The sequence below is a fragment of the Podarcis filfolensis genome, assembly GCF_964270895.1.
Source record: "Podarcis filfolensis genome assembly, chromosome: 4".
Taxonomy (NCBI): Eukaryota; Metazoa; Chordata; class Lepidosauria; order Squamata; family Lacertidae; genus Podarcis; species Podarcis filfolensis.
This window is the reverse complement of record NC_139607.1, coordinates 44,769,286-44,788,739: the sequence shown is the minus strand read 5'-3', so window position 1 is coordinate 44,788,739 and position 19,454 is coordinate 44,769,286. Positions and strand designations below refer to the sequence as shown.

The 19,454-nt window shown below is 39.1% G+C and overlaps 1 protein-coding gene across 20 annotated transcripts in view; it reads left to right on the top strand.

Moving 5' to 3' along the window:
- The window catches only part of DMD (dystrophin), a 953,416-nt gene that overhangs the window by 674,547 nt on the left and 259,415 nt on the right, over window positions 1-19,454 (top strand). For all 20 annotated transcript variants that reach the window (XM_083612216.1, XM_083612211.1, XM_083612219.1 and 17 more), the window contains one exon: window positions 15,376-15,493. In XM_083612216.1, the coding sequence (XP_083468342.1) occupies window positions 15,376-15,493 (118 nt within the window). The remainder of the gene's footprint in view (window positions 1-15,375; window positions 15,494-19,454) is intronic.

The following is a 19,454-nucleotide window of genomic DNA, read 5'->3' as shown; positions in this document are numbered from 1 at the left end:
ACAGAGTGCTTCCGGAAGTGGCAGAAAGATATTTCTAAATTTGTCTGGCAGGGCAAAAAGCCCAGAATCAAATTTAAAATATTAACAGATGCGAAAGAAAGAGGGGGCTTTGCCCTGCCAGATTTAAAGTTGTATTATGAAGCTGCAGCTTTCTGCTGGTTAAAAGATTGGTTACTTCTTGAAGATACGGATGTCTTGGATTTGGAAGGTTTTAATAATGCGTTTGGATGGCATGCATATTTATGGTATGATAAAGCTAAGATAAATAAGGCCTTCAAGAACCATATTGTCAGAAAATCAGTTTTTAATGTCTGGACAAAATATAAAGACTTACTGGAGAATAAAACTCCGAGGTGGCTGTCACCCCTGGAGGCTAAGGCTCGGAAAAGAGCCAATATGGAGGCCAACTGGCCAAAATATTGGGAGATAATAGAAAAGGATGGTGACAACTGGAAATTGCAGAGTTTAGAAAAGATGAGAGACAAAGTGCGAGACTGGTTACACTATGCTCAGATTAAAGAAGTGTTTAAAAATGACAAAAAGCTAGGATTCCAAGTGGAAAAGTCAAAGTTAGAAACTGAACTGTTAGAACCTAAGACTAAGGTACTTTCAAGAATGTATAACTTGCTGCTGAAATGGAACACACATGACGAAATGGTAAAATCAACAATGATAAAATGGGCGCAGGATATTGGGTATAATATTATGTTTGAAGATTGGGAAAGGTTGTGGACCTCTGGGCTGAACTTCACTGCATGTAATGCGTTGAAGGAAAATGTGATGAAAATGATGTATAGATGGTACATGACCCCTGTTAAACTGGCTAAAATATACCATTCGTCTGATAGCAAATGTTGGAAATGTAAGGAAAATGAAGGAACATTTTTTCACCTCTGGTGGACCTGCCCTAGAGTGAAGGCCTTTTGGGAGAAGATATATAATGAATTAAAAAAGGTGTTTAAATACACCTTTACTAAGAAATCAGAGGCCTTTCTCCTGGGTATTGTCGGCCAGAGTGTGTTAAAAAAGGACAGAACATTCTTTTTGTACGCAACAACAGCAGCAAGAATATTAATTGCCAAGAATTGGAAAACTCAGGAGCTACCCACTGTGGAAGAATGGCAGATGCAACTGATGGACTATATGCAATTAGCCGAGATGACCGGCAGAATTCGAGACCAGGGAGAAGAAAGGATGGAAGAAGACTGGAGGAAATTTAAGATTTATTTACAAAAATATTGTAATTTGGCTGAGTGCTGAATTGGATGCCAGTGCAGACAATTGTCTACCATTAAATTAGATTTAAGGCTGAATTATATGTCAAACCAAATTAAGATTATTAATTAAGATGAGTTAAATGATAATTTGTTTGAAATTAATTTAATAATGATGTAAGTGTATGCGGGAGGTGTGGGGGAGTCCCATGTAACAATTGAGAGATGTTAAATGGACAATGATAAGTGGTGCTTATCTAATATATGCTTTATTTGAAAACTTCAATAAATATATTATAAAAAAAAAAAAAAAGAAAAACATGTGACCAGAAGCTATCATATCCTATGTTATGATACATAACTTGACTGTGGCTTTATCTCAGCATTTATTTATTTTTATTAAGTTCACTTACTCCTTATTTCAGAAGATCATACTAAGCCTTACCCATTTGTGATTGGGGATATATATATATATCCCTTACAGGACCTTTCTTTGAACATGACCTCAGTAAATGTTCAGTAAATGACCTCAGTAAATTAGAGCATAAATTGATCAGGTTGCTTTTCAAAAAGTATATGAAATGCATATGAGCAAGTCTCAGGGCTGGGGTTGATCTCTTAACCACAGTTAATATTAACCTTCATTTTCACTAGGATTTGCAGTGTCCAGTGCCTTTACTCCTGGTCACATAACCCAGGCCTCTTACTCTAAATCTTCATAAAACTTCTTCTTAGGATTATTCGTCTCAATACATACACACAAACATAATTTTAGGTTTCCAGGCATCTCCATAGTCTTCAGGGCCTTCATCTCCACATGTAGCCCTTACACTAGGTTTGTAGGTGTATAATTTTATGCTACAGTATTCACCCCTACTCGAACTGGGATACAATCAGGGTAGATTGGCAGGAGAGAAGGGAGCTTCTTCATTCTACATAAGTGGTTTTTTTTATCTTCAATTGTGTTTTGTAGAACATATTGTGATGTGAGTGTTGGTCTAAAAGGAACAGAATCTTCTACAGTGGTACCTCGGGTTAAGTACTTAATTTGTTCCGGAGGTCCGTTCTTAACCTGGAACTGTTCTTAACCTTTAGCTAATGGGGCCTCCTGCTGCTGCCGCGCTGCCGGAGCACGATTTCTGTTCTCATCCTGAAGCAAAGTTCTTAACCCGAGGTAGATTTCCAGGTTAGCGTAGTCTATAACCCGAAGCGTATGTAACCTGAAGCATCTGTAACCCAAGGTACCACTGGACTTCTGTCTGCTGCCAATGTACAAGAAGAAAACTGACATAAAATCAACTAAAATCAACTTGAGTGCTAACATTCTGAGTTCAGAGCTTACAAAGTCATCTCTGAATTAGATATGCTGAAATCCACATTTTAGTTATGGTTGATTTAGCTCCCTCATGTAGTTTGAGCACAAATGAGGTCTTCTTTTCTACTTTTTGTATAATTTATGTAGAGAGAAAATCTGTGGAGTACTATTTCCTGCAAGGTACAACATTAATGGCTAGGCTACATCAGCATCCCCAATGGGAATGAGGGCAGGAGTGGGATGCAGTGAACTTCAAGCCACCATTATGCAAGCTTGTTTACACACAAATGGCTTAATACTGTATTGCAAGTGAATGTAGCATTACCTTAGCCTCCATTTAGAGAACTGATATTCTTTGAAATAATTATTATGAGTAGGTTGCCAACTGAGATGTGCACTGCTAAAGTGCTTTTTTCTATTACATGCAGACAAGTGTAGAGAATTTGGGGGGGGAGTTGTTTTTGTTGTCAGCATGTGGTTTTAAGTCTCACCCTTCATATATGTAAATCTAAAGTAGCTATATTTATTATGTGTTTGAAAACATTTGTTCTTAGCAACAGAAGAGTTAGATTGGATGTACTTCTAGAACTTATAAGCCCTAGGAACTAAGAGATCAAACAAAACTAAAAATTCTCAAGGTACTTGAGGAGCAGGCATCATTGCACAATTATGCCCTTGGGACATTCAGATAAAGGACTTCTGGTCTTCTGCATTTTTCTGCAGAGCAAAAAGTTTAACATACCTCACCATGTCAGAACCATAACAACACTCTCCACCGCCACAAAAAAAATGGTTTCTGCAGATTTTGTTTTGAACAATTTGCTTTGTTGAATTGGAAATAAACTGTTCATCAGAAACAATAAAATTTGTGGGTGGATTGCTATATTCTTAATAATCTAACAAAGTAAAAAAGTTTTATTGTGTTCTTGCTTGCTTGCAGAACATATGCTATCTCTGTAGCATATGCATTTCTTAGTTTTCTTTCTGTTCCATAATTATAAAAAAGTAATTGAATAGCTTATTTTCCCATGTAATGTGCAAAGCAGAAAATTGTAGTCCAATTGTAATCATAGAATGCAAATCAAAACTATAAGGACCAAATTAAATGCTTGTTCATTTTCTAAGATGTTTCAGGGGGTTACAGGAGAAACATATTCTCAGGAAAAAGACATGATTCCAGGAAAACAAGATTACTGCAATGGGAAAGTATGAATTAACTTTTTTTTTTTGATAAAGCAGTTTTAGAAGAGTAAGCTGTTTTACATGGAGTATTATTTTTAAAAAAGCAGAAAGAGACTTTTAACATTTCCCCTTAACATGACATCCCTGATTAAAATCACCTCCATGAGCAACTCTTAGCTCCAGCTGGGAAGCTACCATTGTTGCCAATAGAACCTTTCCTCTCAGGGGAATAGCAGATTGAGGAGAGCTGTTTCATGAAAGAGACTCAGGTTGAAGCTTCCTACAGTAGCTTCAGAAACAAATTTGGGTCATGTGTGAACTTCATCCAACTCAGAGCTTCCTCTGAGTTGGATTGAAACAAAGTCAAGTCTAGCCAGATTCCAGCAGGCATGGTGGAAAGGTGGTTGGGTGAGTAAGGAGCAGTAGTTCAGTAGAAGCAAGAAGTCTTTAATGGGGTACAATCCTTGGAGGGGCAGGCAAGGCATACAACCTTCCTCCAACCATGACTAAGGCTGTTACCCAACGTTTTCCCCACCGGAGTTGTTCCGATTGCTATGGGCTAGGCAAAAACCCCAATGTCAGCCAATGAACCTGAAGGACAATGGGGTGACTAATCTCAATCCATAGTAAGGTCAGGAAAGCAGCCCTACTTCTGTGATGGATAGCTGAAGGAAGCCTAGCTGAAGGAAGGGTGGGAGGGAGATCCAAAGGAAACCAGAATACTAGATTGGGAATTCCTTTTATATTCTGGTGGTGGACCTGAGTGAAGTCCTGAGAGACCTGGTCAGGCCTGCGTCCAGAATGTGCTCATCCCCCGATCTGGTTGCCATTGGCTAATTTGGCAACCGGACCAATCCAACTGTTCCCTGGCCGGCGGGAGAGACTGTTGCATCTCCCGATGGCTGAGGACCTGGCAGGGAGGCAGTTGGATGGTGCCGTGATGCAACTGAAAAGCGGTAAACAGAATTTAGGAGCATGGGAGAATGATTTCTTTCCTAATTGATTCTACGTCTTTTATCAAAGTGCCCTATGTGTGGCATATGGATCTGTCGTTGATAAGGGACTTCTGTGAGAACTTCATAAAGATGAGCTGCTTACATGAGAACTTCATAAAGATGAGCTGCTTACACCTTGTTCGAAAAGGTCTTAAGTACAGTGGTACCTCGCAAGACGAATGCCTCGGAAGACGAAAAACTCGCAAGACGAAAGAGTTTTTCGTTTTTTGAGTTGCTTTGCAAGATGATTTTCCCTATGGGCTTGCTTCGCAAGACGAAAACGTCTTGCGAGTTTGTTTCCTTTTTAAAAAAAACCTCTTGAAGAGGTGCAGTTGCGACTGACCGTGCTCCGCAAGACGAAAAACATCGCAAGACGAAAAGACTCGCGGAACGAATTAATTTCGTCTTGCGAGGCACCACTGTATGCTCATTATGTTTAGGGTGTCTTTTCCATCTTTCATCTGTAGATGACAGAATTCAAATCCAGATTTTGCTTTCCCTTTTCATCTTTTAACAAAGAATGCTTACTTAGGTTTTCCCATTTATTTTACCACGCTGAAATATTTTATTTATATATAATTCAATATTTACAATAAAAGTATGTACATGGCACCATCAGCTTACATTTATGCAGACCAAAGGCTTGGGATTTTGAAATAATATATTGCTTGCAGAAATTTATTTAAAATCTGTCTAAATAGGAGAAAATTGGATCTTTGTTATCTGTTTTCTGAGGCAAGATTATTTCTAAATCCCCAACTAGGAACAGATAATAAACCTAGGAGAACCCCCAAGGTGAAAACATAGATGAACTGTTTCTTTACTCAGGAGAGAACAGAAGAGAAAATTGTTTAAAATTTACCCTTTTCTCACCACAAAAGATTGCCTTATAACAAAGGTATAAATAATCCAGTTTTGTGAAGCATGGATGCTAAGCTTTTCTCTGATGTCAGCTTCTATAAAATCACTTTAAAAATCTGTCAGAAACATAATCAGAAATGCCCTTTGATCTAGTTTGCTGCTTCACGCCTGTTCCCATTCCATATAAAAATGCACTAGGTGCAATAAGTGTAAAACATAAAGGACCATATCTCAGAATAATTGCTGAGAGCTTACAATTCCCTTTTATACCTTTCAAAATCAGCCTAGCACCTTTTCTGATTCCCCCCTAATTACAAGAGACAAATAATGCTAGTACCTTCTATGTAATGCTAAATGGTAGTACTGGCAACAGCACTGATGAAGTTACTAGCCTCCTAAACATTTTCCCCAATCAAAATTATAATTGCTGCCTTATGGATAAGGCCAAAGAAATAACCATTTTGTTCTGATCCCCCCCATACTACTGTCTTAAATATATTTTAACTAATTTTTATTTACTTTTTGTTACTCTAAAAAAAATTCCATTCCCCACCTTTGCTGTCCGCACCACCATTCCCCAACATAGTTCATGTAACCCCCTATAGTGACCTCTTTTGGTGGGGCAGAGTCTGCTAGACCTGTCTTTTATTTATATACATTTTTAAAGGTTTTTATTTATTGTGTTTGTTGTAATTAGGTTTTTTAAAATGTGCTTATAAAGCACATTTATGATTCATTATGATCATGATGATAGCAGCTTATGTTACCATTTATCAAGGTTGCTCTTATGCTAAAGATAAGGAAAAGAACAGGTGGGTGGGGTTTTGAGTTCAGTCTTACTTCTATGCTGGATTCATATTTTGGTTAGTATGCAGGGATTAAACTATTGCATGCCAAGACCCCATGACCCTGCAGTTTCCAGGAAGAAAATAACCAGACAAGACAACAACATATAGTATTTGGAGTCTCAACTTATATTGGTTACAGATGTGAATGGTTTGGGTAGAGCCACATTATACCACTCCAGCCCGCCTGATGGGAGTGCATCTAAAAGTAAACCCAATGGGGGTGGGGAGGTGGGGTGGCTATGACCTACATCAAACAGGGGTAACCCCAAGGTGTCCCTCCCTGTTTAAGGAGTGCCTCCACCTGGACATCAGACAGAAGTAACTTCTCCTGGATCCCTTTAATAGGGTACCCTTACCCAAGGAGGGGCAGGCAGAGGCTGCAACCTCCCCTCCAGCCAAGATGAAGACACAAAGTTGTGATGGTTTCTATGAGGTAGGCGAAAACCAAAATGGCCAAGCGGAAAAAATTCCTGCCCAGCCCCGAATTCAGCTGCCAACCATGTCCATATCGAGGTCATAGTGTAAGCAAAAACCAATATAGAGGGAGGGGGATCTGGCGAAACAAGGTGGTTGAAGAGGAGAGTCAAGGTGGGTGGCAATTTATCCCCCTGGGAGCGTGCCCAAGCAGCACTCATTGGCAAGTTGGGCCCACTTCCCGGGGAACATCCACATGTTAGCCACTGACATTGGCCAATCACCACTGGTTGGCCGGCTTCACAGCTAGCTGCCTGATCACTGGTGTGACTGAGGCCTGGTTGCGATACCGCTTACCTTACAGGAGTGTCCCTTTAAAGTTCAGTGCTGTGGCATAGTTAGACTCCAAGCTTTTCTGATATTGAAAGACAAAGTCCTTGAAATGTGACGCTGGCTTCATTAGAGAGCCAGTGCAGTGTAGACTCCATGCTGTAGATAGAGGACAGTGGTGGACCTTAGGGTCTCAGATTTCAGCATCGCCTTGCATGATGCCAAAACGCTCACCTCTTGCCTTCCATTTTACCTCACAGTTGTGGTGCTCCCTGCAGCACCCCTGAGACTCTGTGCCCACAATTTAAATAATTAGCCAAGGAAGCAATCCCTTTGTCGGTCTATTTCCCTGACCATGAGTTCTGTTGGATTTTTATCTGTTCTTGCAGCCATTCCTTTCTTACTAGCTTTGCTTGAATTGTTTTTTTTTTTCTGAGCAAGATTTTTCAGTGAGTAAAGCTTATACATGTAGTGCAAGAAATGGGATCCTCTTTAGGGAGGGTCCTGGTTGCGCGCGGGACCCTGAGACACCCCCCCCAGGTTAGTGTTCCTGGGCGTGTTACAGCCCTCTCCATTGGCCCCCCTTGATCGTGCCAGGCCTTTTGGGCCAATCGTGGCAAGCTGAACAATCGTTGGGGGCTATAAAAGCAGCAGCGCAGTGTAATTGGGGCACTTGCTTCATGCTGCCGAACACCCATCCTCCCGTCCCTATGTGTAGGTTGTGCTGCTTTGGCCTTGCTTTGGACATTGGTTGGTCACCTGTTTTGGAATGGGGACCAGGTAGGAATTTTTCCATTTGGCAAATTGGCAGTAGCCACTTGGTTTTCGCCTATGCCCCTAGCACTTGTCACAACTTTGTAAGGTTTGGCGGTTAGGCATTGGCTTATTGAAATGTGTGGGAGGGGAGGTACGGCCATCACCTGCCCCTCCAGGAATAGGGTATTCCGGTAAAGGAATCTGGGGGTCCTGGATCTCGTCCGAAGTCTGCTTGAGGTTCTAGGGCCATGCCAGGACCACAGGAAGCGCAGGGTGAGCTTTGGTTGATCTTCATCAATGTTGCTCCCTCATTTGGTGTTTACCCTTCAGACTACCAGCCAGAGAGGCAGGAGTCAGTTATAGTCTGTTGCCAATGCCAATACTACTGTAAATAATAAAGTTGTGGCCTAAATTTTGCCCATTAACTTAAACCAAAATTATGTGTCAGTGTGCAGTTATTTTGGGGAAGTGATTGGGGGCCTCAAGGCGCAACATTTGTGCCAGTTACAGGCTGATGAACATGATGCTGTGCATATTGGCAGCACAGTGCTGTGGCAGCCAGTAAGTGAGGTTTAAAGCACAATAGTGGCTTCTTTATGCTTTTGGTTTTTTTTAAATCTGCCAAAACACTAGAAGCAACATAAATACTATGGCAATATTATTTTAATTAATAAGAATTAGAAGCAAAATTAGGTTCTGTTAAAACCCAAGAGAATGGGTTTATCTCAATTTCCACTTGTTAATCGGATATATGTCTCAAAACAATACCTGGGGTTCATTTGCAGGAGAACTGACATGAAAAATGATACATAAGCATATGAGGGGAAATCACTCCTTCAAGTAGATTCAATCAAGAGTGAAATGATATTATGTGCTAACATTTCCCACAGTGGTACAGAGCTAATAGAGCATGGGATATATGGACACAGAAGAAGTCAAGAGAGACAGAGAGATGATATGTGTATTTCCCACAACTTTAATGAAAAATTTAACTCCCTTTGTAAAGTTAAGTGTTTTCTTCTGTGCAAATTGTTACATTTTGTAGTTTATAATGTTAGCAATGGTATGTTTGTGCAACCTTGGAAATTAAAAATGCATACAAGTAAACAAGACGTGTACATGCTTCCCCTCAATATATGCTACACTATTTGAGTAGCTTACAGTAAAGTGTATAAAAACCTTTATGGAATGTATTCCTTAAAGTATAACCAGCAATGTTTGTAGGTGTGTTTGGTAAACTGTTATGATCAAAGTATCACGACTATGTATAACACTCATATTTTTAAACATTAATGATACTTTAACTTTTATTAGGCTTTGACATCAACCCCCCCTCCCCATGAATTTGTTTAAATTTATTAGTTCAAGCTCCCTATCCATGGACTGATTCACCCTTAATTGTTTTATTATCCGTCGGAAGTGTCATTTTTATCTTCTTATTTTCTTAATATCTTCTCTCAGCTAGCAGAATCTATCATGACATCTGATTTCCAACGGGTAAGCTGCTGTCAACCTGACCCCATTAGTTGACATTTTACCATATGCTCACAAATAGTGTGAACATTACCCTTTTCCTTTCTAGTCTCCTTCTGCTCTGTGTTTGTGTTTGACTAGATAGTGCTGAAGGTGACTTCTGAGATTAATCAGTCTGATGCTACTGACAATCACATATAATGCTTAAAGAGATAAGGTTCATCAGTATGTAAGGAGGGGTGGAATAAATAGATTCCTAGTAACCTTTTTAGAACTATATAATTATATAAAAGAGATCAGGCTCACTTTAATGGAGTACACTGGATTGGGGAGAATCTGGCTTGCTAGAAAACATAGATGTATTTCAATGATTTATCCACAATATTTCCTGTAATTAACGTCAGCATCTTTAGATGCTCCAGATTAAATATTTGCAAGTGCAAATAATTTTTGTAATTCCATAGCTCCTGTTTCTGCAAATCCTTAACTATTTCCTCATGTGGACTTTGTGGAATATTCTTTTTTTTTTTAACAGGAAATATAAAATTTCTCCAATTATCTCCAACCAGGGATACATTATAGTGCCATATTGTTGCCATCACAAAAATCACACAGTTCTTTACCTGCCTATCCACTCTCTGATATTTTTCAAGTGAGTTCATTCTTCATTAGGCATTTAGGAAACAGTTTTCAGTTTGAGTCCTCCGTCAAGTTGCTTTCCTAAAGCCTCATGCTTTTAAATTTACACTGAAAAACCTCTCATTTGTTCTTCCTATTAAACTGCCCCTGTAACAATTTTATTGGCATTTGGATAAGTTATCTCACTCTTATGGTGCATCTCCATTGCTTTTATACCCAGATAAAAGCATGTCCTGCATACATTGGGATTGCGCTATCCTGTGTATTATCTCCCTCAGATCAAGGGGAGATGCCTTGCTCTGCATTCTGTTTTTCTTGTAAGTAATATTGATAGAGAGAGTAAGTTCTGTGTGCTGGAATTCCAGATATGCAAAGCCACTTCCTTGCTTTATCTCTGTTGCTAGGTAAAAACACTGTCATGGAGGATAGGGCTATGAATGGCTACTAGTGACTGTGTATTACCTCCAGTATTAGGATTGGTATACCTCTGAATACTAGTCACTGTGGTACCTGAGTAGGAAGATCATGCTGTGGAGATCATGTGCTGCATTCTGGCTTCCATAAGCATCTTATCCACTATGAGAGCAGGATGCTGAACTTTGGTTTGATCCAGCAGGGCTCTTACGTTTATTCAAAATTGCTATAATAAGATTGGTGAATCTGCTGACAGTTTTGCCATTGCTGTTTTTATATATTGTTTGTGTAGGATTTGAAAACTTTACTAGCCCATTTAAGGAGTATTTTTGTGGAAAGGTAGACAATTTCTGAAATTAACCGCCATGGGTTGTGGTGGAAGCAGTTCATATCTAATAACTGCAGACCACATATGCCAAAGATTTTATTCCAAACTGGTTGCACATTTCTGCCCATTTATTTAAAAAATATGTGTACGGCACAATTCATCCAAACAGATTCCAGGCAGTGTTAAATGGGCATGAATAAATCTGTCATGCCAAATACAACAAAACAAATAAAGCAATAAAGCATTAACATTCATGATAAATTAGCAAAATAAGAGGCAGCAGTAAAACTTTAAAACTATAGTGCATGACTACTTAAAACACCTGGGCAAATAAAAAAATATTTCAACATGCTGCACAATATGATCATCATGTCAGCACATTCCAGAGTGGGTGTGCCATCATAGAAAAGGCCCTCTCTTTTGTAGCTGTTATTTAATAAATAATAAAAATAATACCGTACCTCTAGGAAGGTACAATCCACAACCAATAAATGTTGTGGGAGCAGCATGGGCCATGCAGTCTGTAAGGCAGCTGGAAAAGGCAACTTCTTTGCCCTACCGTCGCCATGTCTTCAGTTCAAAAGCTCTGAACCAAGACACAGGGAGCTGCCATGCTATGTATCAAGGAACTGCACAGTTCTTTCTCTCTGCAGTCATCAATATCAAGACAGAAGATAGGTCATTTAACGGTCAGTCTGTTTAGTTTTCACTAAGCATGTAACTTCTCGTTACATAAGGTTCAGAGTTCTCCAGCACATCTAGAAGTCCAGCAGCCAGCCAGTGTCCATGAGGTGATAACATGTGACACGGTGGCCTCTTGATTCTGCAGCCTGTCACATACATTTGCACAGAAGCAGAGGGCTTTCTCAATCTATCTGAGACAGAGGTAATATCATGATCTACTTACCATTGTAAAAGCACCCACAAGGTTCTTTCTGCTTAATAGAATCTCATCGTTCCACAGCATCAACCCCCATTTGAGTTCCAAAAATGAACTGTTCTCTGAAGTGACGCTTTGGATGCACATCCCCATCAAAACCACCTACAGGCAGCCTGGTTGTCATATTAGAATAATAAGTCTGCTTCCTCGCATGGCATCCAAGTGCCCACTTTTTATGGGAAGACAGTAAACTTGGCTGCTTCGGAATTATGTAATATGAAAGATGATATTTCAGATAGATAGCTTATAGGGCCTGAAGATGCTGTTATGTGGATACAGCTGTAAATCAGTATTTTTTTTCCTTGTAAGAATTAACTGAAGCTTAGAGAGGAAAAGTGTTTCCTGTTACTATTTTTGTTTTACAGAGCCATATTCGTTTAGTACTGCTGCTGGATAACTAATTGCTCCATTTTTTCCAATTTTGTTAAAGGATATAGTTTCTATTTATAATGATTTCCTGGAGGGAGAATTGTATCTAATGAAATGGAACTTTGTGCTGACTAAAAAAAAATGTTTCTTATGAAAAAGAAACTTAATGGCTTGAAATCAGTAAAATACTGTATTTTGTAATTTAATTCTGAAATAATTTGCATATGTAAATGAAGTTTCTTTCCTCTCAAACACATTTTGCTCAGTGCAAATAAAACAAAAACAAACAATCCAGTTAACAATTTAACCATGCATTTTTTTGTTATGCAGGTGCAATGTAGTAGGTGTGGTATATCTACATTTCCTTATATTGTTTAGATGTAATCTAAAGATTTAATTGTAGTCTTTACAAATGCATACATATAATGTACCAGCTTTACATAATCAGCCAGCATATCACAATACTAATAACCTCTACTTCCTTGCTGAAAAATTCTGTACACTGATGCAACTTTAAACAATTTTCAATTAGTTATTATTCCAATCAGTTTTTATTTTATATTGGAATACAGTTTAGTACTTTCTTCAATCACCTTTAAATTAGATATTTGTTATGTAAGATAACACTAATGGACCACTATTAATAACTTATACCGTAGAAGTGGGAGTCAGTAGCCTCATGAACTGCTGGAGCCTGCCCTCTCACTCTTGGTGGTGTCTAAGTGACTAAACTTTGGAAAGATGCAGATCTACAGGTCTGGTAGGGTATGGGATGATGGAAAAGACGTCCCCGCTTGTGTACCATATGCTGAAGACAGCTGTGATGAGTAGCAAGTGGGGTGGAAGACAGTCTTCATCAGTTTACTCTCAAAATAACAGATATATGTTGTTTTTATCTGATGGCATCAGTGGTAAAATGAGATTTTGTCAGGACCTGTCAGCTCCTAGAGCCTGAATCAGATGGGACCTCATTGGAAAAGAAAGGGAGCCTCCTGTGGGAAACAAGGAGTTGGCTGCTCCTCTCACCTTTGGCTTCTGTAGATGATACATTTTTTAAAAAATAAATGAATACAGAAAATTGAAGACTAACTGAAGTAACTGTGCTGCATTATAGAATTCTAGTTTATCCTTTGCTTATATGTCGGCTTGCAGAACAACTTTGTAGATTGCATTGGCCCACAACCACTTAGTCTTTTATTTCAACAGATAACTAAAGGCAATTCAGATAAGTCCAGTATTCCATATCTACAAGTCCAGTTATTTTTGGAATTATTCACATTCTTTTTTCCTTAGCTGATTCACATTATTCACATTCAGTTGCTGACTTCAGCAATTTGTTCCATATCTCAACCACACTTTTGTGTAAAGAATCTATAAAAGTTAGGAACCTGAAAATTAGATTTCCCTTGAACAGTCACTAACCACAAATATGGAAAATGCCTTAAAAGTCAGTGGCATTAGTTTTACATTTTAAAAAAATGTTTGCTGTTGGTTCATATCATTTCACCTGGCATTTGGGAAAACTAGTTTACTTGAATGCAAAGGTTATGAAAGTGACAGTGACCAGGACGAAAGAAAGAAGGAAGGAAAGGAAAGATATTCCTTCAAAATGAATTTTAAAGATTGGGTACAACTTCTACTCTAACAGTGTTTGAATAGACAATGATGATAACTCTACTATTTCTAGTATACTCTATAGTTGTAAAGAAATCAATATTTGAACACCATAGCATCTATGTTAAGGGGAGAAAGCAATGCCCCTGATACCTTAGTAATGAGTCCATAAAACCAATCAGCTTATCTTTCTCTTCTAATTCTTAAGAGCAATAGAGAAGGAATCCATTGTGAACGAACCTTTACACAGAATTCGACAGCTCTAACCTGACTGAATTTGGCCATCATCATGGCTAATTTTTATTGTGCATTGTGCCCAGCTGTTTTTCATCACATTCTCATTTAAGAACTGATTGGTTTGCTGCTAAGCTTAGTGCTCACCAAAGTTTTGGTTTCAAGTGATTGGCCATTTTGCTAAGGTACTTGGTACTGGGCTATTGTGTATCCTTCCTTGTTCTGTGGAATTGGCTTAATCCCAGAACATTTTGCTCAATAAGTCAGGACATACACACACGTATATGTTGTAATTATCTATTCTATTTATATATGGGTATTCTCGGCCACACCACTGCAAGCCGGTGGTTACTGGGGGAGGGGATTGGTATACTGTAAGAGAGACATGACACCCTGCCTGGGATTGAAATAGCCACAACTTTTGTTGATTACAAATATAAATTAGATTTGGCATAGGCATTGCCTATGTATACTGAATCAGCTAGCCTGATAACTCCATTAGTGTTGATCCTGGTGAAAGGATTCCTCACATTGACACAGATCTAATGCGGAAATACCACCAGGACACCATTCAGGAATGTTCTATTGCCTACCTTAGTCTCCTTCCTGGGGTAAAGGTAAAGGGACCCCTGACCATTAGGTCCAGTCGTGACCGACTCTGGGGTTGCAGCGCTCATCTCGCTTTATTGGCCGAGGGAGCCGGCGTACAGCTTTCGGGTCATGCTGGCCTTCCTAGGGCACCTGAGTTTTATCCTGGATTTGGGGGGTGCGGCACCCCCACCCCCCAGCTTTAGACTAAGGATCCAACCCAATGCCTTTTTCTGCTACATGAGCCCACCCCCTCCCAGCTGGCTTGCTGCCAATCCATTCACATCTGCAATCTCGTAGGCCCCAGTAAATGTTCATCAGCCAAGCCTCACTGCCTGCAGGCAACAGGGGTAGATCATAAGGCCAATACAAGTTCATTTTGACAGCAGTGATGGCAGGATGGCAAATAATCTATCCATTCAACCGAAATATATAAATACATATCTGAAAGATTGACCTGTTCACCTTCTTTCAAGCAAGATTCATAGAATCATAGAATTGGAAGAGACCACAAGGGCCATCGAGTCCAACCCCCTGCCAAGCAGGAAACACCATCAGAGCACTCCTGACATATGGTTGTCAAGCCTCTGCTTAAAGACAGTATGCAGCCTTTTTGTTTAAATGAGAATTCAGTACACATTTCAACATGGATTTGAGTTTTGCTAGTGGTTGAATTGGTTTGCCACCAAAACGCACAGAAGTGACTACCGTCAATGACACTGTTGTGGTCCATTAGTTCTAGGAAACTGGTTATGCAGATGTATATAAACATGGTGTAACTATAAATATTTATTTGTGCTTTTATGCATATGTTTTGAATATAAACATGGCATATATATAAATACATATTTATGCTTTTAGGCAACACTACAGGACTTGGAACAAAGGCGCCCTCAGCTGGAAGAGTTAATAACAGCAGCACAGAATTTGAAAAATAAAACTAGCAATCAAGAGGCTCGAACAGTCATTACTGATCGAAGTAAGTAGTGGATTTTCTATGCCTATTATTTTACGTCTGTAAGAATACTAGGCTGTATCCAAAAAATTAAAGTGAGCTTAAGACCATTCACACAACAGGGCTTTCCTGACCTTTCTTCTGTACTGCAGTACTCGTTACCCCTGAAAACCCTCTTCTGGGAATTAGTGGATCCTCAGAAAAGACCTAGGCTTGCTGATCAGAAGGACGGTGGTTCAAATCCCCGCAACGGGGTGAGCTCCCGTTGTTCAGTCCCTGCTCCTGCCAACCTAGCCGTTCGAAAGCACATCAAAGTGCAAGTAGATAAATAGGTACCGCTCCAGTGGGAAGGCAAACAGCGTTTTCGTGTGCTGCTCTGGTTCACCAGAAGCGGCTTAGACATGCTGGCCACATGACCCGGAAGCTGTCTGCGAACAAACGCTGGCTCCCTCGGCCAGTAAACCGAGATGAGCACCGCAACCCCAGAGTCGTTCATGACTGGACTTAATGGTCAGGGGTCCCTTTACCTTTACAGTGAGAGGAGAAAATCAGACAAAGGCAGCTTGTGCAAGCAGACATCCACTCACGCAAGTCATTTTACCTAAATTTCAGCAAGGGCCCCATACCACAGTCCAGGTATCTCCTGAAACTCCTCTTACCCCAGGAGAGGATTTTGGGGGCAAAAGCTGCCTAACTCTGGATGTTTATATATCATATGTGTCTGTGACTCCCTATACCCATGTTTAATAAAATACATTGCAATTATGCATTCTAGTATTACTGAATACTCTTCCACATGCCAAACTTTTCTTATCCTTGCCATAACTACATCAAGTTGTTAACCTTAAAGAAGGTTGGTGGTTTAAGCCCACCCAGGGATGGCTGTGGGCAGGATTCTGCATTGCAGGGGGTTTGACTAAATGACACTTGGGATCCCTTCCAAATCTATAATTATATATGGCTCTCTGAATAGGTAATCGGTGCTGGCTTCTGCTATCTGTATTAATATGACTGAGCATGCTGCACCTGTAGTTTGAAGTCAACACAGCTTGATTCCAGACTACAGCTGCTAGCTGCTAGCTGCTGAGAGATTCATAAGAATTCACTTCTTGTCATTCAATAGTTCTGGAAGCTGCTTTGATTCCTTTCCCCTTGGGCTGCTTTTCTGACCAAAATCACTCCCAACAGCTTTACTGTCCATGAAGTAAGAAGTTCCCCATATTTTTTTTAACCAGAAGACAGAAAGGAGGTTTGTGGGTGGAGCATTTTGATGAACAAACTAACATAGGAGAAGTCATTGGCCTCTGTTCAGTCATATACACAGCTCCACCTTCGCTGCATTTTCTTTCTTTCTTTTTTAAGACTAGGAAACTTCTCACACATCTGTGAGTCTCTCAACTAAGTTCTTAGTTCTATGCGTTGGTGCTATTACAGCACTGAAAATTATGCAACTTATTTAAAAGAGCATATTAAATAGAAATTAAGTTATGCTGTTTTGTTGATTTTCTTGTAGTTAATATACTATCATCAAAAAGGGTGTGTTTTCAAAAGAATTTAATGGCTGCATTTTATTTAGAATTGAAAATCCATACTGCTGTAACTTTCTGCCACTCAGATTTAATGAAATATTCTCCAAGTATGTGATTGTTGGAGGCCTTAGCTGATGAAAGTTCTTCTGGAGTTAGCTATTATTCTTTGCCATGCATTGATTTCAAATCAGCACTCACAAGAGTAATCAGTCTACTTGAGAAGCATAATGAAATCATATGATAACCATGTGAGTGTGACATTTTTAAAGGAAAGGGCTACTACATTTATCTAAATGATGCTATAATTTAGATTTGTGGGTTATTTTTCTTAATATGTTGCAAAGGTTGTCACTAGAACTATTTATTAAACATGGAAAACAAATTAAATAAATACACATTATTCATCAGAACTGCATTCCCTATATGAGAGTGGTTGATCTCAGTCACAAAGTTCTAATGTACAAAATAAATCTTAGCAAACTGATATGATCTTCTACTCTTTTTGATAAGGTCTGTTTAGCTAGACCATTGCACATATTTGCGAAAAGCATAGGCTGTGTAATTTCTCTCAGTTATGGTTTCCCATAAGACCCCTGCACATATGTGAAATTGTGTAAAGTGGGGCTCACCCTCTAAACACCCCTTAAACACCCTCTGTGTCTCTCTTCAATTCATACCAAAAATACTGTATCCAAAAATATCCACAACTAGAAATGAAGCTCTGAGGCCAGCAGGAGGCTGGAGGACATACAGGAAACTGGCTGCTGTGTTACAGAACACACCAGCTGTTAGTTGAGGAGGCTGAGCAGCATAAACAAAGCCACACTGCACCTCTGATCTCTTTGGGGCTTCCTCCGCCCTCATTGTCGTCCTCTTCAGGCTCCGGGGAGGGACTCCTCATGAAGCACGAGGGTTCTCCAGCTTTCTCCCGCCATTTCTGGGTTTGAATTTAATTATGTCGCAGCACTACATACATACGCAGTTGCAGGCGAGTCAGTCACACATAAGTGGGCAGGGAGGGGGGCTCCTGTGCTATGATTTTCTAGTCTAGATTTATTTGCATTTGTTAACCTTTTCGGTTCTGCAGTGCCTTTAAAACTAGATTATTTGCTTTAAATATATCCATTCTCTAACACCAATTGATTTTTCTATTTTTCAGACCTTTTGAGTCTTTGCGTTCTTCTGAATCTTTGTTGCGTGTTAAATATGTACAAATTATTTTGTTTTACATCTTTGTGCCTTTTCTCTTATTGCTCCATATTTATGGAGTTCATTGGGTGGTATTCAACAAAGGTTTACTTTGATTAGATCCATTGAAATTAATGAACATGATTTAGTTGGGTCCATTAATTTCATTAGACCTGCTGTGAGTAAAATTTAGTTGAATCCCATCCAGTGTTAGTGTATATTTGGTTAATTATGTTTATGCTTATGTGAACTAGCAGGTGATCGCTAGCTGGGCCACATCCCATACCTACTTTAACAACTTTTTACATAAAACTGTAGTTTTCATCCAAATAGACCTAGCAATATATTACTAGCTAAAAAGAGCTTTGGCTCAAGTACACTGCAAAACATTTTAGGCTGTGTCTCAATCCAGAGCAATATAGTAATAAAAATACTTTTATTGGAAAACTTGCTGTCTGACAGCTTTATAGCAAAATCTTCAACCTATCATTCACTTACACAAAAGGATATATGAAACCACCACTGTGAATTACAGCATTGCTGTTGATCATGGTATCTTAATGAAATAAGCATCACCACTGTCACAGTGCTATCCATATCTCTTTCTCACAGGTTTTGACAATTGAACACCAGAAAATATTTAAATGCAAACATATATAACCAAAGAAACAAAGGAAACTTGGACTTTATAGCTTTCACAGAACTTTAGACTATTGATGTAGTAATTCTGATAAATCTCCAATTCATGTTGGATTTGATTTAAAGTGTGTGTGTGTGTGTGTGTGTGTGTGTGTAAGACTATATACATATAAACTGGAAAGACTATACAGACTTTCAAATAAATGTGTTACACATAATCTGCAAATAATTACAATTATTCAAGTTCAATTGTGCTTCATAGGAAATATTGTCATTCTGATTTGATTGCTCTAATTGATTACTTACATAATGCTTTATGCTAAAAAGCCTCAAAGCAATTTATGATATATATAATACAATAAAACATTAAAAACGAAGTCATATTAAAACAGGATATAATATTATTAAAAATGCACACTAAAACCTGGATTGAGTAACTGTAACAACAGTATCATTCAAGCTGCACGTAAGTCCGGTTAACTAAAAGCATTTATAACTAGCACTGAAATGTAAGTAAAGTTGGTGCTAGGCCTGGGACATTCCAAAGATGTTGGGATATTGTGGAAAAGGACTATTCTCTGCTCACCACTCTCTGTACTTCTGGGCAGGTTCATATGGGAAGAGGGTGA